The sequence below is a fragment of the Oryx dammah genome, unplaced genomic scaffold, assembly GCF_014754425.2.
Source record: "Oryx dammah isolate SB20612 unplaced genomic scaffold, SCBI_Odam_1.1 HiC_scaffold_22, whole genome shotgun sequence".
In the NCBI taxonomy this organism is placed as follows: domain Eukaryota; kingdom Metazoa; phylum Chordata; class Mammalia; order Artiodactyla; family Bovidae; genus Oryx; species Oryx dammah.
The window spans coordinates 53413298-53433608 of NW_024070206.1; the positions used below are offsets into that span (position 1 = coordinate 53413298).

General features: G+C 36.6%; 1 protein-coding gene across 1 annotated transcript in view; it reads left to right on the plus strand.

Annotated features, from left to right (window-relative positions):
- Nucleotides 1-20311, plus strand: part of CCDC102B (coiled-coil domain containing 102B) — a 269181-nt gene that overhangs the window by 222223 nt on the left and 26647 nt on the right. Inside the window, exon 8 of the mRNA XM_040264340.1 lies at nt 18598-18701. Within this exon, the coding sequence (XP_040120274.1) occupies nt 18598-18701 (104 nt within the window). The remainder of the gene's footprint in view (nt 1-18597; nt 18702-20311) is intronic.

A 20311-nucleotide genomic window follows, 5' to 3' on the forward strand; every position in this document is an offset into this window, starting at 1 on the left:
AGTTGCCAACTGTTCATCCTGTGAGAGGGTGTGAAATCAGAAACACCCTCTGTGGCCATCTTGGTGATGTAACTCCTCTATTCTTTTTGACTCTATCACTGAGCACAGTACCCCAAACAACAGCTTTTAGCGCTATGCCCTCTCAGGTCCTCAAATTCTTCCAATTATCTTGTCCTTCACTCGGCATTACCAGCCTACTCCCGAGGTCACACTTGACATCGCCTTCATCAATTACTACACCTTCTTCTGGGTCTCAAACTCTCCAAACATAAGCTTATCTTTCCAGTTTAATTTTTTCAGTGAACATGAAGTTGCTCAGTCGTGTTCGACTCTTTGTGACCCCATGGACTATAGCCTACCAGGCTCCTCTGTCCATGGGATTTTCCAGGCAATAGTACTGGAGTGGATTGCCATTTCCTTCTCCATACCAACCACAAAATTTCAACCCCTTGGAGCATAGAGTCTATTGATACCATCTTTACATTGTCATTTACCCACCTCCATTTTTTATTTCAATGCTTAGGTGTAAATGTGATGTCTCAACATTACAGTCCTTTCTCTGCATTACACCTCCATCTCCTTGCCTCCATACCTTTTGCAGAAATTCACTTATGAAACTCAAGTTCTGGTTGAATGCAACCCTCTGCTTTGTCTGCAGCTGCATATGGCACTAGAGAACCAAGTGCTATGCTAACAGGTCTTGGTTTAAATTCATCTAAAGTAGCATCTTAGTGTTCTAGCATTAACTTTTCTAAAAGACTGTTTCACTTCCTCTCTTTTTTACTCCCTCCTCACTCCTCTACATTCTGAGCTGATAATCTTTCTGCTGAATTTACTGAGGGAAAAAGACAAACAGGAATGTGGAATACAGAATATGCACTCTCACCATCACATCTACTCAACTAATTTATATCAACTGGAACACCTATATTCTTCCTATATATCTGGTACTATGGATGAAATTCCTCAATTACTCTATGTGGTCAGCAAATATTTTATAAATACATATATATTATATATACATATATGTACACATTCACATGTATATACATATGCAAGTATAAAGATTTTACATATATAATGTTTACATTAAACCAACTTCCTTTACATACCTCATTGCTGCCACTATTAAATGTAACTCCCTCCCTTTACAGCAAATCCTTGAAAGAGATGTATGATATTAACTTCTTATCTTCATAGCCTTCATTCTCTCTCTAATCATAACAGTGATACTTTTGATCTCTGCCTCTTTACTAATGCAAACGTGTCAAGGTCACAAATGTGCTACACATTTTTAAAGCCAGAGCTCCATTCTTGGGTTTCATCTTCCTCAAAATATCATAGTAATTTGACACAATCAATCCCATTCTTAAAGTAACTTACTCTCCAGGATTCTAGAAAATCAGTGTTTCTTGTGACAGAATGTAGTCCACTGGAGAAGGGAATGGCAAGCCACTTCAATATTCTTGCCTTGAGAACCCCATGAACAGTAGGAAAAGTCAAAATGATAGGATACCAAAAGAGGAACTCCCCAGGTCATTAGGTGCCCAATATGCTACTGGAGATCAGTGGAGAAATAACTCCAGAAAGAATGAAGGGATGGAGCCAAAGCAAAAACAATACCCAGTTGTGAATGTGACTGGTGATAGAAGCGAGATCCGATGCTGTAAAGAGCAATATTGCATAGGAACCTGGAATGTCGGGTCCATGAATCAAGGCAAATTGGAAGTGGTCAGACAAGAGATGGCAAGGGTGAACGTCAACATTCTAGGAATCAGCGAACTAAAATGGACTGGAATGGGTGAATTTAACTCAGATGACCATTATATCTACTACTGCGGGCAGGAATCCCTCAGAAGAAATGGAGTAGCCATCATGGTCAACAAAAGAGTCTGAAATGCAGTACTTGGATGCAATCTCAAAAACGACAGAATGATCTCTGTTCATCTCCAAGGCAAACCATTCAGTATCACAGTTATCCAAGTCTATGCCCCAGCCAGTAACGCTGAAGAAATTGAAGTTGAATGGTTCTATGAAGACCTACAAGACCTTTTAGAACTAACACCCCCAAAAGATGTCCTTTTCATTATAGGGGACTGGAATGCAAAAGTAGGAAGTCAAGAAACACCTCGAGTAACAGGCAAATTTGACCTTGGAATGCGGAATGAAGCAGGACAAAGACTAATAGAGGTTTGCCAAGAAAATGCACTGGTCATAGCAAACACCCTCTTCCAACAACACAAGAGAAGACTCTGCACATGGACATCACCAGATGTTCAACACCGAAATCAGATTGATTATATTCTTTGCAGCCAAAGATGGAGAAGCTCTATACAGTCAACAAAAACAAGACCAGGAGCTGACTGTGGCTCAGATCATGAACTCCTTATTACCAAATTCAGACTCAAACTGAAGAAAGTAGGGAAAACTGCTAGACCATTCAGGTATGACCTAAATCAAATCCCTTATGATTATACAGTGGAAGTGAGAAATAGATTTAAGGGCCTAGATCTGATAGATAGAGTGCCTGATGAACTATGGAATGAGGTTCATGACATTGTACAGGAGACAGGGATGAAGACCATCCCCATGGAAAAGAAATGCAAAAAAGCAAAATGGCTGTCTGGGGAGTCCTTACAAATAGCTGTGAAAAGAAGAGAGGCAAAAAGCAAAGGAGAAAAGCAAAGATATAAGCATCTGAATGCAGAGTTCCAAAGAATAGCAAGAAGAGATAAGAAAGCCTTCTTCAGCGATCAGTGCAAAGAAATAGAGGAAAAGAAAAGAATGGGAAAGACTAGAGATCTCTTCAAGAAAATGAGAGATACCAAGGGAACATTTCATGCAAAGATGGGCTCGATAAAGGACAGAAATGGTATGGACCTAACAGAAGCAGAAGATATTAAGAAGAGGTGGCAAGAATACACAGAAGAACTGTACAAAAAAGATCATCATGACCCAGATAATCATGATGATGTGATCACTAATCTAGAACCAGACATCTTGGAATGTGAAGCCAAGTGGGCCTTAGAAAGCATCACTATGAACAAAGCTAGTGGAGGTGATGGAATTCCATTTGAGCTGTTTCAAATCCTGCAAGATGATGTTATGAAAGTGCTGCACTCAATATGCCAGCAAATTTGGAAAACTCAGCAGTGCCCACAGGACTGTAAAAGGTCAGTTTTCATTAAAATTCCAAAGAAAGGCAATGCCAAAGAATGCTCAAACTACCGCACAATTGCACTCATCTCACACGCTAGTAAAGTAATGCTCAAAATTCTCCAAGCCAGGCTTCAGCAATATGTGAACCGTGAACTCCCTGATGTTCAAGCTGGTTTTAGAAAAGGCAGAGGAACCAGAGATCAAATTGCCAACATCCGCTGGATCATGGAAAAAGCAAGAGAGTTCCAGAAAAACATTTATTTCTGCTTTATTGACTATGCCAAAGCCTTTGACTGTGTGGATCACAATAAACTGTGGAAAATTCTGAAAGAGATGGGAATACCAGACCACCTGACCTGCCTCTTGAGAAATCTGTATGCAGGTCAGGAAGCAACAGTTAGAAATGGACATGGAACGACAGATTGGTTCCAAATAGGAAAAGGAGTACGTCAAGGCTGTATATTGTCACCCTGCTTATTTAACTTATATGCAGAGTACATCATGAGAAACGCTGGGCTGGAAGAAGCACAAGCTGGAATCAAGATTGCCGGGAGAAATCTCAATAACCTCAGATATGCAGATGACACCACCCTTATGGCAGACAGTGAAGAGGAACTAAAAAGCCTCTTGATGAAAGTGAAAGAGGAGAGTGAAAAAGTTGGCTTAAAGCTCAACATTCAGAAAACAAAGATCATGGCATCTGGTCCCATCACTTCATGGAAAATAGATGGGGAAACAGTAGAAACAGTGTCAGACTTTATTTTGGGGGGCTCCAAAATCACTGCAGATGGTGATTGCGTCCATGAAATTAAAAGACGCTTACTCCTTGGAAGGAAAGTTATGACCAACCTAGATAGTATATTCAAAAGCAGAGGCATTACTTTGCCAACTAAGGTCCGTCTAGTCAAGGCTATGTTTTTTCCTGTGGTCATGTATGGATGTGAGAGTTCGACTGTGAAGAAGGCTGAGCACTGAAGAATTGATGCTTTTGAACTGTGGTGTTGGAGAAGACTCTTGAGAGTCTCTTGGACTGCAAGGAGATCCAACCAGTCCCTTCTGAAGGAGATCAACCCTGGTATTTCTTTGGAAGGAATGATGCTAAAGCTGAAGCTCCAGTACTTTGGCCAACTCATGTGAAGAGTTGACTCATTGGAAAAGACTCTGATGCTGGGAGGGATTGGGGGCAGGAGGAGAAGGGGACGACTGAGGATGAGATGGCGGGATGGCATCACTGACTCGATGGACGTGAGCCTGAGTGAACTCTGGGAGATGGTGATGGACAGGGAGGCCTGGTGCGCTGCGATTCATGGGGTCGCAAAGAGTCGGACACGACTGAGCAACTGAACTGAACTTGGGTTTCACCTTCTGCTGTGCCTCTTCATCTCAATCTTGTTTTCATGTCTTCAGCTGTACATGTGTCTTAACCTAAGACTAGAAATATTTGACTACAGACTTTGTAGATTTTTAACATATAAGGATCTTAGGGATTGTAAAATGACTTTGTATTGAGAGGAGCCTAGCAGGCTACAGTCCACGCGGTCGCATGAGTCACACATGACTTAGCGACTGAACAACCACTACCACCACAATATAAATGGAGAGTTCAGTTCAGTTCAGTCTCTCAGTCATGTCCGACTCCTTGTGACCCCATGGGCTGCAGCACTCCAGGCCTCCCTGTCCACCACCAACTCCCAGAGTTTACTCAAACTCCTGTCTGATGAGTTGGTGATGCCATCCAACCATCTCATCCTCTGTTGTCCCCTTCTCCTCCCACCTTCAATCTTTGCCAGCATCAGAGTCTTTTCAAATGAGTCCGTTCTTCACATAAGGTAGCCAAAGTATTCGGGTTTCAGCTTCAGCATCAGTCCTTCCAATGAATATTCAGGACTAACTTCCTTTAGAATGGACTGGTTGGATCTCCTTGCAGTCCAAGGGACTCTCAAGAGTCTTCTCCAATACCACCGTTCAAAAGCATCAATTCTTCGGTGCTCAACTTTCTTAATGGTCCAACTCTGACATCCATACATGCTGCTGCTGCTGCTGCTGCTAAGTCGCTTCAGTCGTGTCTGACTGCGTCCCCATAGACGGCAGCCTACGAGGCTCCCCTGTCCCTGGGATTCTCCAGGCAAGAACACTGGAGTGGGTTGCCATTTCCTTCTCTAATGCATAAAAGTAAAAAGTGAAAGGGAAGTCGCTCAGTCGTGTCCGACTCTTAGCGACCCCATGGACTGCAGCCTGCCAGGCTCCTCCGTCCATGGGATTTTCCAGGCAAGAGTACTGGAGTGGGGTGCCATTGCCTTCTCCGACATCCATACATGACTACTGGAAAAACCATAGCTTTGATTTGTTGGCAAAGTAATGTCTCTACTTTTTAATATGCTGTCTAGGTATGTCATAACTTTTCTTCCAAGGAGCAAGTATCTTTTAATTTCATGGCTGCAGTCACCATCTGCAGTGATTGAGAGAGTGAAACTGTTTAAAGTTGATTTCAGTGACTCAGATGGTAGGCAGTGATTCTATTCAAAGGTGAAAAATATTTTTTGAAAATTTGGAATCTAAATATTACTCTAGTGAAGGATGCTTACTACTGTGTCATTGGTTTTCGTATGTACAGAATCAGAATATTGTTTTAAGGAACGTGCCTTAAATATTGGTTTCCCATCTGTATTCCATCACTACCCATAAGTCTCCACTGACTTTTGTAGTATTACTAAGGCCATGGTGGTAGTGATGCATTGCAATCAACGTGTGCCAACTTCATTCTACTTACCATTTAATGGAAGAAATGTTGTCTTTATATTTCAATATTGTATAAGCTTTGTAAATCATGACTATGTTCCCATGTATTTATTCCTTGCTGTTATTTAAATAGTTATTTCCTTATCATCACTGTGAAGCTAAGTTGATCATAAACTTATTTTCTACTAGGGAATATACAAAGTACAATATTTTCCTATGTTTTGAACACTTATCCTAATGTGCAATTAATCTTTTTCTTATGTTAAACAGTTCAGTTACTGCTATAGATTATTTTAGATAATAATCATCAAAATTATTCAGACAAAATTAAAGTTTCTTGGTGAAGAGATTTCTGGAACAATATGGTTGTTGGTTTAGTTACAAAATAAACCGAAGTTGTAATATAGGCAATTGCAGAAGTTTGGAACTCAGAAACTTAAATGTAATTCAACAAATAATGAGGTGTCCATTTATGTTTCAGAAATATTTTTAGAAACACTGCACTTTTGGAATCTCTTCTAGTTCTTTGACAGTTTCATAAGAAGTGGCCAATAACCATTTTTATAGGCAATGTATGCAGAAGTTCATGCCCTAGTCAGCTTGTATCTTCCCTTAATGGAAGAATATGTATTTTAATTATAGAGTTTTTCATTTGAATCTTATTAAAGAAGGATTTCATTTGTTTGGTTTTATTTTCTATGCCAGGAACATGACCCATAAAGTTAGGTGTGTATTGGTGAACTGGTTTCATTCTTAGGGAAGTTTCAGGATAAGTAACTTCCTCTCCATACATTTTTGTCTTTTTGGAAAACTTGTAATCTGGAAAGGTGTTTGTATCATAGAGGAAAATATTACTGCTTTTATCATTATAGTTATCTCTCTAGTCCTTGTAGTCCATTTCAGACTCTTAGAAGTTTTCTTCTAAATTAGCAAAACTGATTATCAGATTATGATACTCTCCCTACCCTCTGTGAAAAAAGAAGCATTAGTCTTTCGGTTTAGCAATTAAAATATCACTTGTTTTCTCCTCTTAATTTATAAATCTTACTATATTTTTGTAGTCTTTATAAAACATCTTTTTGAAGACTTTTTCTTTTCTACTTAAACTTTATTTTGAAATAACATTGTTTCTCTTTCTAATTTTTGGTATCTAATTATTTTTAATAAGAGTTTGAACCTGAGTTGTAATCAATTAACCAAGAGTACTTGCTGGTTTTTAAATGTTCCATTAGTTTCTAAGTTTTTCTTTATTTGGGGTTTTTTGGATACGAGTCATGTGGCTTTTAATAAGGTTGCCATTTCCTATGTTTTATGAAGGTCTCACCACACATTTGTATTAATAGAAACAGATTTCTCTGACTACTAGTAGATTGTCACCAGTATCTGTGGCCCATAGGGTGGCAGGCACTGTTTTAAGTGGGCTAAACTGCTTGAGTATAAAGAGGTGAGGAAGAGTTTTCAAATGATGTTAGGTAAAATTGAGTGGTTTTGTACTAAATTCTCTTGTTCTTAGTGCTTATATTACTTTAAGAGTTCTCCAGTTCTAATCACATTTCATATTTGCATTTCCATAAGCGATGTTTCTGCAATTTCCTTTTCTTTCAGTTAAAATAATGAGGAATAATTGTATTTTTGTACCCATATTCAACATTAGTTCGGATTTAAACCTTCTGATTCTTTACCTGTGCTAAGAGATTAAAACTTGGGATAAAAATGGCAATTTCATTTCTTCATTAAGTTTCATGATGCTGGAATTCACTCCAATACCCAAGGGCAAATAGGCACATAGTCACTGCTCTTGAAAAGCTTCTTTCTGAAAGTAGACATCTGTTGTGTGTTAATTAAGTAACTTACAATAGGGAAGGAAGGATTGTTGGCTCCCTGGGTACTTTAATAATGTTTTCAACTGTTGAGATTCTCAAAGAGGAAAGTGGGAAATATATACCTCAAGATGCTGATCCAATACAAGCACTGTTGTCATGAAAATTAATATTATTTGACAATGTTTTGTCTTCCTTTGTTGTTAGAAAAGATATTATTATTCTCTGTACACATTAGATATTGGTCAGGTTAATGCAACTTGAAGTCAGTTTTAATAAAGATCCATATCAAAACCCTTGTGAAATACTGCTTACAAATTAGATACCCTTAGTGTTTTGTCACACATTTTGATGAGACTATTCCACTCTATGGAAATAGATGCTCTATAGTTGTCTGTAATTTGGATAAAATTAACACCAATTAAGTCTCCCTTATCAAGATGCTACACGGTAAACACTTGTATTATTGCTGCCCCAGGTGATCCAATGGAATCCTGTAGTGTTCTCTCAACTCAAATTTGTCACATAATATCATGGCTTTGATTCTGCAGTTGCTATGGTACTCTGAACAAATTCTCAGTATTGGTCCCTCAGGGTATAAATTAAGACTCATCAGCATTGTAGGATGCCAAACACTTAGCTCTCACAGACCATCATGCAGCTTTAATTTATTGAAAAGAAAAATAACTGAGCTAAAATGAACTGTTTAATAGAATGCTTTGTATATAAATAAATAGCCACATAAGATTATGTAGGTCAATACATCTTAAAGCAGTGCCAATAACTATTAGACTTTTAAGGCATCAGTTCAGTTCAGTTCAGTCAGTCAGTCAGTCATGTCCGACTCTTTGCGACCGAGTCCATCCAGTTCTTCAATATTTCAAAAGTTCATGATATAGAGGTAAAGCAATGGAATATTCTAGATTCAAGTGATACAGTTATTTAAGATAACATTCTTAAGAGATCTGGAATTACTGGATATATTCAATTGACTTACTTCTATTATAGCTACCCTAGAATTAATTTTTGTTTGGCCTAATATATAAATATTACAGCAATGGGAATATGCCATATTTACTCCTATTGTCTATTTTAACATTTTTGAGATCTAATTCATATACCATAAAATTATACTTTGAAGTGTTCAATTCATGGCTTTTAGTAAATCACAGAGTTATCTAACAATTACTGTAATCCAACTTTCTGTTATCAATCATTCCCCATCTTCTCTTTATCCCGGCCCTTGGCAATCACTAGTCTACTCTCTATCTCTGTGGAATTTTAGACATTCCATAGAGTCATAGAATAGATGGCCTTTTGTAATTTTCTCCTTTCACTTTGCATAATGTCTTCAAAGTTCATCCATATTGTAGCATAGATCAAGACTTCATTTTTGTATGGCTATACCACAGCTTTTCCTTTTACAGATGATAAGTATATAGGTTGCTATACTCCTGGGCTACCATGAATAAAGCTACTATGAATATTTATTTACAAGCTTTGGTGTAAATGTACATTTTTATTTCCTTTGGAATTGCTGTATCATATAGTAACTGTGTTTACATTTTTAAGGCCCACCAAACTCTTTTCCAAAGTGACTGTGCCGTTTTACATTCTCACAAGCAATGTTTGAGGGTTCCAATTTCTCTACATTCTCACCACCACTTATCAGAATTCATCTTTTATTTTATTACACCAACAGCATGGAAGTAAAGTGGTATCTTATTGTGGTTTTGATTTGAATTTCCTTAATGACTTTTGATTATTTGTAGATTTTCTTGGGAACAATTTATATTCAGGTTCTTTGCCCATTTAAAAAAAATTGTTTTGTTTGTATATTCTAAATGTAAGCCCCTTCTCAGATACATGATTTGTGAATACTGTCTGATATGTATCTTTTCAACTTCTTGATAGTTTCATTTGAAACTTTTAGAAATAATTTTAATCAAGTCCAGTTTGTTTATTTTTTCCTTTTGTTGCTTGTGCTCGTGGTGTTTTGTGTAAAAGAAGATTGAATCGTCCAAAGCCCTGTAGATTTCCTAACCTGTTTTCCTAGCATTTTATAGTTTTAGATCTTATAATTGGTCTATGACTCATTTTGAGCTGTTGTTGTTTATTGATAGTCATTAAGTCATATCCAGCTCTTTTGAAACCCCATGGACTGTAGCCTACCAGGCTCCTCTGTCCATGGATTTTTCAGGCAAGAATAGTGGAGTGGGTTGCCATTTTCTTCTCCAGGGGAATCTTCCTGACCCAGGGATCAAACCCTTGTCTCTTGAATCGTAGATGGATTCTTTTACTGCTGAGTCACTAGAGAAGCCTGTTTGAGTTAATTTTTTTAACTGAGGTGAGGTAGGAGTTCAACTTCAAAATTATGCTTGTGACTATTAGTTGTCCTGGAACTATTTGTTGAAAAGATAATTCTTTGTCCCATTGAAATATGTTAACACTCATGTCAAAATCCAGTTAACCCTAAATGTAGTACTTTTTTTCTGGACTCTTGATATACTTTTATTCCACTGACCTAAATGTCTATCCTTCTGCACTGTCTTGATTACTACAGTTTTAGTAAGTACTGAATTCAGAAAGTGTTAGTTCTCCAAATTTATTCTTCTTTTCTAACTCTACTACTGTTTTTATACTTTTGTTGTTGCTAAGAATGTTGAGGTTTTTTCACAGATATATCCACATGTGTTTCCCAAAAGAAGGAAATATAGTCACTTGGACAATTATTCTGGCTTGGTAGGTATTTTTGGATTTTTTTTTCTGTTTGTTTTTGAAACTAAGATGACAATAAAGCCTTTGGGGGAAGTAACTGATTTAAATTACTGGGAATGCAATTTTTATCTTTCATTCAACTGTAAGGTCCATTTAGAGAAACTGTCTCCAGGTTTCCCAAAATATAGTTTCCTTAAAATGGTAATCTCTTAAATCTGAACCATGTGTCACTTTATCAAATTACTCAGTAGAACTGTTCACTTAAAAGTGAACATTCCTTTTGCTCTAAAGAGTTTAATTGTTATTCAGTTGTGATATGTTTTGTGAACCCTATAGCAATTGCACTGTTACCTTACCTCTAGCAAATTTATAGTTTACAGACCTCAAAGTTCACCAAATTATTTCAATGATTACATTAATGCACAGCTTACTTGTTCCACATTTTAAAAACATATGACAGTTGTCTAGTAGGCAATAAATCATTTCATCATTTTCATATAGGTAGCAATATTCATAACTTGAAATTAATTCTGACATTGAAAAATAAGTAGAATCATGTAACATAAGCTATATACTTAGCAAACTTCTCAAAAGGCAACAACCACTTTCCATCAGAGATCACCAAGAAGTTTCAGTAAAATGTTCTTATTGATTTTGATCTTTTTTTTTTTTTCCAGGTCAGCATATTGTGGTATATTCCTTAAATGGTTCAGAATATTTCAGTTCCAATTTAAAATATCTGGAAAATTACCCTGTAATTTACAGTCAACAAGTTGTCATACTCACTTATTCCTTATAAAGACTCTTCATTACTTGAGTTGAGTTTAGGGAATTTGTTAACAGGTCACTTACCTGAGGGCTTTCCTGGTGGCTCAGTGGTAAAAGAATCTGCTTGCCATTGCTGGAGGCGCAAGTTCGGTCCCTCATCCAGGAGGATCCCCTGGAGAAGGAAATGGCAACCCACTCCAGTATTCTTGCCTGGAAAACTCCATGGAGAGAGGAGGTTGGTGAACTATAGTCCTATCAACAAAAAGTCAGACACGACTTAGCTACTGAACAGCAACAACACTTACCTGAATTTGTGTGATCCTTCATTACCTTAATCAAATCCTGAACTGGAGAGACTATGGGTGCCCTGGAGCAGACTGGCCAGAAGACCCAATACTAAACATGTCACTTCAGTGACAGGAATGGGTCCTGCTCCATTACTAATGGAAAGATGAATCAAAACTGATTATCAATCATTTCCAGTTAGATTTAGGTAAGGATTTATAGTAAAAATAAAAGTGGGTCTATGAGCTGTTGTCTGCAGCATCTAACAGGCTTTCCTTTTCTAGTCTTTATTTCACTTTCTTCTTTTCAAGGATGGAGATAAATAGTTTATATAAATTCCAAGTCCTTTTTAGTTGAAGTCACTGTCTCCATATTACCAAGTCTTAGACTATAGCCAGACTTTATTATTTTGCCATTTTGATCAAGCTTATATACATGGTTTAAGCATATTTTTCTTGAATCATAAATTTTTGGGAATCTACCCAGATTTCAGCCAGACTGGTTGGGGCCTTACCAGAGAAGCAATTGGAACAATGCAGTTGTTATGTACTCAGCAATAAATATTGAACTGAATTTATCTGGCATATGGAAGTTTCAGGACACCAAGGCTGTAGAATTTGCAAATTATGGTCTTTCGTGGCAAAGACATTTAACAAAAGTAGAAGGGCATCTGTTGATTTAGCCTACCCAGCATCCATTTATTCTTTTTATACATGTAAACACTATTCTAAGCACTTGAAATCTATACATGAATAAAATGAATATCCCTTTTGCAAGGAATTTTCATTCCAGTGGACAGAGACCAAGACAATTCATATAAAAATCATATGACTCCTGGGGAAAAAAAAGCAGTGTTCTTGTTTTCAGTGCAGGCTGCAATATTAAATATGATGTCTGGCCTCAGATTTAAATAAATACATGGAAGATGTTAATGAAAGGTAATCATCCAAATAACTGTTGACCAGAGGTTCCAGGAAGAAGGAACAGTGAGTACAAAGTCCCTGATGGGAATGATCAAATAGAGAAAAAAACAGGGTAAGATATGAGAGAGCACCCTGTATTGATGAAAGTATGTGTGTCCTTGAGTAGGTGAAAGAGGATGGGATCTGGTGCACAAGTGGGCACAGGGAAAGAGAGAGAGAGTGAGAGTGTGTGTGTGCATGTGTGTGTCAGTTTCAAGAAGCTCACAGTCTCTGAGAGATTTCATCAACAGTTCATTCGTTACTTAATATCACAATTTATAACTGTGAATGAGGAAAATAACTTTTGTCGCTTTTATTTGATAGAGATTTTGTTTTTAATTAGATTGTTTTTGCTTTTAAAAAATCTTATATTGGAGCATATTTGACTTAAATGCTCTGTCTCTGGAATACTGCCAAGTGACTCAGTTACACATATATCTGATCTTTTCTTTTTCAGATTCTTTTCCCATATAGGTTCTACAGAGTAGAGTTCCCTGTGCTATACAGTAGGTCCTGGTTGATTATCTATTTTATATATAATAGTATAAATATGTTAATTACAACCTAATTTATCCCTACCCCCTTTGGTAACCTTAAGTGTGTTTTCTAAGACTGTCTTTTTTATCTTGTAAATAAGTTCATTTGTAGTAGAATCATTTGTATGTGGAATCATTTTTCAGATTCCACATACAAGTGATATCTTAGGATAGTTGTCTTTCTCTTACTTCACTTCATATGATCATCTCTGGATCTATCCATATTGCTGCAAATGGCACTATTTCACTCCTTTTCATGCCTCAGTAATACTCCATTGCATATATGTACCACATCTTCTTTATCCATTCGTCTATCTACACACATTTAGGTTGCTTCCATGTCTTGATTATTGTACTCAGTGCTGCAGTGAACACTGGAGTGCATGTTTCTTTTCAAAGTATGGTTTTCTCTGGATATACGCCTGACAGTAGGATTGTTGGATCAGATGGTAGCTCTATTCTTAGTTTCTTAAGGAACCTCCATTCTGATCACCATAGTGGCTGCACCAGTTTACATTTCCATCAACAGTACAAGGGGGTTCCCTTTGCTCTACACCCTCTCCAGCACTTAGTGTTGGTAGAATTTTTGATGATGGCCATTTTGAATTGTATGAGGTGATGCCTCATTGTAGTTTTGATTTGCATTCTCTAATAATTAGAGATCTTGAGCATCTTTTCATGTACTTAACCTTTTGGCCATCTGTATGTCTTCTTTAGAGGAATGTCTATTTAGATCTTCTGTCCATTTTTTTAATTTGTTGTTTTGCTCTGGGGGTACATAAGCTGTTTTTATATTTTAGAGATTAATCTCCTGTCTGTCTTATCTTTTGCAAATATTTTCTCCCACTTTCTGGGCTGTTTTTATTGCTTATTTTTTCCTTTGCTATGTAAAAACTTGTAAGTTTAGCTAGATCCCATTTGTTTATTTTTGCTTTTATTATTTTTAGTGGTGGATCAAAAAAGATCTTCCTATGATTTATGTCAAAAAGTGTTCTGCCTGTGTTTTCTTTTAAGGGTTCTATAGTATCTGGTCTTACATTTAGGGCTTTAATCCATTTTGAGTCCAGGTGACACTAGTGGTAAAAAACCTATCTGCCAATGCAGGAGACTAAGAGACCTGGGTTCAGTCTCTGAGTCAGGAAGATCCCCTGGAGGAGGGCGTAGCAACCCACTCCAGTATTCTTGCCAGGAGAATCCCTTGGACAGAGGAGCCTGGGGGGCTATGGTCCATAGTGTGGCAAAGAGTCAGACACAACCGAAGCAACTTTCCATGCATTCACAGTGTTAGAGAATGTTCTAATGTCTTTCTTTTACATACAGCTGCCCAGTTTTCCCAGAACCACTTATTGAAGACATTCTTTTCTCCATCATATATTCTTGCCTCCTTTGTTGTAGATTAATTGACCATACATGTGTGATTAGACATAAGATATGTGGGTTTGATCCCTGGGTCAGGAAGATCCCCTGGAGGAGGGAATGGCAACCCATTCCAGTATTCTTGCCCAGAATATCCCCATGGACAAAGAAACCTGATGGGTTACAGTCCATAGGGTCGCAAAGAGTCAGACATGACTGAAGCGGCATAGCACATGTGATTAGAATCAGAGGCTAGCCAAGTCTTTGAGGTAAGGACTGAATTCCACACTGGACATTTTCCACTGTATTTTCAACATCCTTAAAGTTAAATGTTATTTTTTATTGTAAATTTTATAAAAATTTAAGATTTAGAAGAACATTTCCACCAGTATTTTGTATCATTTTTTCTTTATATGTTATTTCATACAAGAAATGTAATGTATTACTCATAATATTGTGAGCTTTTTTTCCCAAAGTTAAATATCATGAAATAGCATTATGACGCCTAGTTAAACATTTTAATGTCAGCAGAATGTTCTATCAGAATGATGAACTATAATTAAACATGAAACTTTCAGTAACCATTCAGGTCAATTTGACTTTTTCATGAACATAATGAAAAATATTTGAGCAAAAAGAGCTTTTGTGTGTCTCATATTGTTTTGCAGACATTTCAATACATGATAACTTCTTAAAAACATGAATGTCAAGACTTCTGGCATACATTTCCAAAATGCATTACAAATTTATTCCGATTATCCCAGTTTGAAATATAATAAATAACTTAAGCTCTTTATTCTTCAGTTCAGTCACTCAGTTGTGTCCGACTGTTTGTGATCCCATGAACTGCAGCACGCCAGGCCTCCCTGCCCATCACCAACTCCCGGAGTTTACCCAAAGTCATGTCCATTGAGTCGGTGATGCCATCCAACCATCTCATCCTCTGTTGTCCCCTTCTCCTCCTACCCTCAATCTTTCCCAGCATCAGGGTCTTTTCAAATGAGTCAGCTCTTTGCCAAAGTATTGAAGTTTCAGCTTCAACACTTTATTCTTAGTTGTACCAAAATATTCCTTAAATATCTAATAATACCTATCTGTAATTAAGTTTTCCAGTTAGTTCCCAAATATTCCAACATTGGCATTCCTAAAGTCCAAAAGGGTAGAATAAAAGATGAAAATTTATAAACTGAAAAAAATACAAAAAAGGTAATATTTCTCATTGATTCATTAAGTCATCTGGGAATTGTCCCAGGTAATGCCAAATAGATGGGTTTTTTCCCAAGTAGATATTTGGAAGGGTATGAAAATGTGAAATAATCTAATAGTTCAGAATAATAATTGTCAATCATTATTAGCCTATTACTTTATTCTTATAATTTTTATCCTGATAGAAAACATTTAATGAGTCATGAATGTTGAGCATTGATTCCTCCCTAAATTGGTTGTAAGACTGTATCTGAAGAGGCAAAATTAGTCTATATGCTAAATAGTCTGGGCCTACTAGAATTTTCATTGGAAGGACTGATGCTGAAGCTGGAACTCCAATACTTTGGCCACCTGATGCTAAGAACTGACTCATTGGAAAGGACCCTGATGCTGGGAAAGATTAAGGGCAGGAGGAGAAGGGGACGACAGAAGATGAGATGGTTGGATGGCATCACTGACTCAATGAACAAGAGTTTGAGCAAGTGCCAGGAGTTGGTGATGGACAGGGAGGCCTGGTGTGCTGCAGTCCATGGGGTCACAGTCAGAAAAGACTGAGCAATTGAACTGAACTAAAATTTGTAAGAACTTTTAAGTAATACATAGATATTTGTACTCTACTAAATACTTCTATAACATTTCTCTAACAAAATAGACAACACTATTGATTTGAATAACTTCAAGTAAAATACAATGATTAAATCCAACATAAGCCTAATATATTAAATACATGCTACATTAACTGCAGAAAAATGAGAACTAGAGAAATGTAGAAGATTTGTAAAAAAAAAAAATTTGGTTCAACATTTATATAAAGTAGAAACAATAAAAAGTGAAGTCCACAAACACCTGCACAGGTTAGATAAGAGAGAACTTTCATGGTAAGAAAATAAACTTAAAAATTGTGGATGTCGAAAGAGTGTGGGTATTACTAAAATTGTCTCAATGATTGACATTCAGAAATAATTATTTCAGAGTTAATTTTGATATACTTTAACAATGCTTACTTCATGGGCACAAACAATTGATAGGAAAGGGTTTATAGAATGGTATTACTCCATGAAGTTATGAAAAGAAATAGCTTTTTACTCCTGGAAGATAATAATACCAACTCAACTCTATTGAATTCTACTGTTTAAAATGCTTTAACTTGAATAACACTGGCCAAGGAATCAGAGAATTGGGATCAGTTTTCATATTTAGCAGTATTTTGACTCTGTACATAATAAGAAAGATTTTGTATTTAATAAAATTGTAAGAATAATCAAAATTATCATACTGACCTTATTTTACTATAGTGCCATAACTCAGCAGTCTTCTTGGAGAGGTAAGATTTTTGTCTCAAAGTTGTTTGTGTATCCATGAAAATGTCCAGATGATTTTGAAATATTCAGCTGGATGAATATGGTTGCTGGCTCTTGTGAAGAAAAGACGACAGTAAAACTATCCAAAACCTACCCCATGGAAACTCCACTCAGGCTAACAACCTGACAACTTAATTAACTGACTATTAAAATATGCTTATTTAGATAAAAAATAAAATTGTATCAATAATACAATACCTCTTACCATATAGAAAAGTTAATCTCATCTTGATCTAGGACTTAAATGACAAATACAAAGCCTTAACAAATTTTAGTTGACAATATAGAATAATATTTTTCTAAGCTTTGAATAGGGAAGTATTTTAGCATCATTAAATACATCCCAACTGTAAAAGAAAATAGATAAATATTTAGTAAAATAACATTTATTCACCCAAAGCTCTCTTAAATAAAGTGGAAAAAATAAGTTATAAACTTGATAATACTTGGTGAAGATACTTGGAACACTTACAACTGACAAAGGGTTAGTATCGAGATTACAACATAAATATGTACAGGTTAAAAAAAGAAAAGAGCTCCAAGTAGAGTCATGAGCAGAAGACCTGAATAGGAATGAGAGAAAAACACTGAACCAATAAAAATATAAAGAGGTATTGACTGTAATTTATTTAACAAGGATTGACAACAGTTTTAATATCTCACATTGAGCACATCTTTGCCAGTACTTGACTATCAGGAGACCATCTAATTGCCTTTGGGAGGTAAGTTAGTAAACTGTTTTGGGAGACATTTGAGCTTTATATTTTATAAAATTCAACATTAAAAAATATAACCTGACAATTCTCCTACATATGTCTTCAGAGACTACAATGCACATATACATCAGGAGTCACACACACAAAAGTCCACAGCAGCTCAAGGCTGCAAACAGTCTACTGCTCATGAACAAGAGGGTGGTTACTGTCTTAGCATTGTTGTGCAGTATAATCCTGTAAAACAGAACAACAGGGCTACAGCGAGACACTCATGTAGATGAGTCTTAGCAGTTGAAGTATCAGATGATTACAAACAGCATAATACCCTTTTTTTTTATGTGTAAGTTGAAAACAACTACAAGAATACATTTTAAAGGATATTTCTGTTTGTACCATTTTGTTCCTTATATATATGAACTTACCCGGTGGTGCAGTGGTAAAGAATCCACCTGCCAGTGCTGGAGATGCAAGAAGCACGAATTCAATCCCTGAGTCGGAAAGATCCCCTGGAGAAGGCAGTGACTACCCATTCCAATATTCTTGCTGGGAAACCCCATGGACAGAGGAGTCTGGCGGTCTGCAGTCCATGAGGTCATGAAGAATCAGACACAACTTAGCACACACACACACACCCATATATACTATACTTAAATATATGTATAAATACACACATGAAAACAGAACCATTTGCAAAGTCATAGTAATAATAAGGTAGGGGAGCCCATGTTAGAAACAAGGGAAGAGTTCCAAGATAGAAAAGATTCTGTCAAATATTCTAGGGTCCATGTGGATGTTTATTATTAAATATGTGAACTAATTTTATAATTAAAAATAATATTGCTATGTATTCATGCATATATACAAAATAATTTCATGCCTAAGAATGTGTTAACACAAAAAACAGAGCTTGTTTTTAGAAATTTTCTTACTTCGGTTGTCATACCTGAAGCATTTTTCTATTTTGCTTTCAGCTTGATGATTTCCTGAATCAGATCCATAAGCTCCAGAGATCTTTGAATGAACAGAAGGAAACAAATAGAAACTTGGAAGTTAAACTCAGGCAGTTACAAAATCGGTAATTATTTCATAAAACATGTTGAATTCAAGATTGGGACCTTAGATAAGAAAATCTTGATGTTTTTCCCCTCGTATTTCCTTAAAAACATAAATATCCAATGACAGATGAATGGATAAAGAAGATCTGGTACATGTACACAATGGAATATTACTCGGCCACTAAAAGGAATGAAACGGGTTCATTAGTAGAGATGTGCATGGACCCAGAGTCCATCCATCCATACAGAATGAAGTTAAGTCAGAAAGAGAAAAACAAATGTCATACATGAATGCATATATGTGGAACCTAGAGAAATGGTGCAGATGAACCTATTTCCAAGGCAGAAATGGAGACGGAGGTGTAGCGAATGGACATATCCCAGGGTGGGACAAACTCGGAGATTGGGATTGACATATATACACTACCCTGTGTAAAATAGATAGCTAGTGCGAACCTGCTATAAACAAAGGGAGCTCGCTTGGTGCTCTGTGATGACCTAGAGGAGTGGGATGGGGTGGGGAGGGAAGGAGACCCAAGAGGGAGGAGACATATGTATACTTCATTATAGAGCAGGCACTAACATTGTAAAGCAATTATATTCCAGTAAAAAAAGTAAGATAGATATTAGGAACATTAAAAGAAACTCAAATATATAGGCTGCTTGGCTCTTATTAATATTTGTCCTAATAAATGTTACATTATGATAAAGACCATTTAAATATCACACAAAATCAACTTTAATTCTAAAGGAATAAAATTTCTGAATGACAAAAGGAGCTTTTAGAATACGTTTTACATAAATAGAAGGAGTTATAATACTTGTAAGAAAATGTAAGTTGCAAGCCATCCAGTTTGCTGGACAGTTGATCAGAGAATCACTGTACTTAAGTAAAGCAGTGGTTTAAATAACTGATAGACAAAAACACATACGCATAATCTGTATGGTAGGAGTGGTATGTTCTGTGAAAAATGTTTTCAGCCCGGAGATATATCAATCAATTTGGTGTAGTTCTTCATAAAAGGTAAAAGTGGACAGAGGTGTCAAGTACTACAGATTTGCACTCCAACTGATACAAATAATCGCAGAAAAGTAATGAATCATCTGAGACTGATGTTAAGGAAAAGCAAAGCTCGTAAACTGAGAGGGCTTTTGACTTTCATCTGGATAAATAGTTTGCAGTAACGTCATGGAAAAGTCCTCCAGTATTGGAAAGTAGTATCAAGGTATAAATCAGGTGGAAATAAAGCTGTGATGTCCTTTCAGTTGCATGGACAAAAGCAAAGGGGGAAATTGCACATAGATGAGTAGTTGAGACTTTTATAAAGTATAGTTTACTGCTTCATTTATATTTACATTTAGTTTTTAGATAAAGAAATTTACTTAAATGACATTATGTAATCCTACCTAGCTATTTCCAAAGAAGCAGACCTGGGCTTCCTCCTTTCCCATTAATGGGAATGAACATTTACTAATCGATTTGTAAATAAAGCTTTCTCTTGTCTGATCATCTAGTTTGTCTCTTTGTAAAAGACTGAATCGTTACCTCTAGGCCTAGGGACAAAGAGGCCAGTCAGTGGCCTTCCACTGACCACTACATGTGCACTAGCCAGGGCTGGGGTCCCAGGGT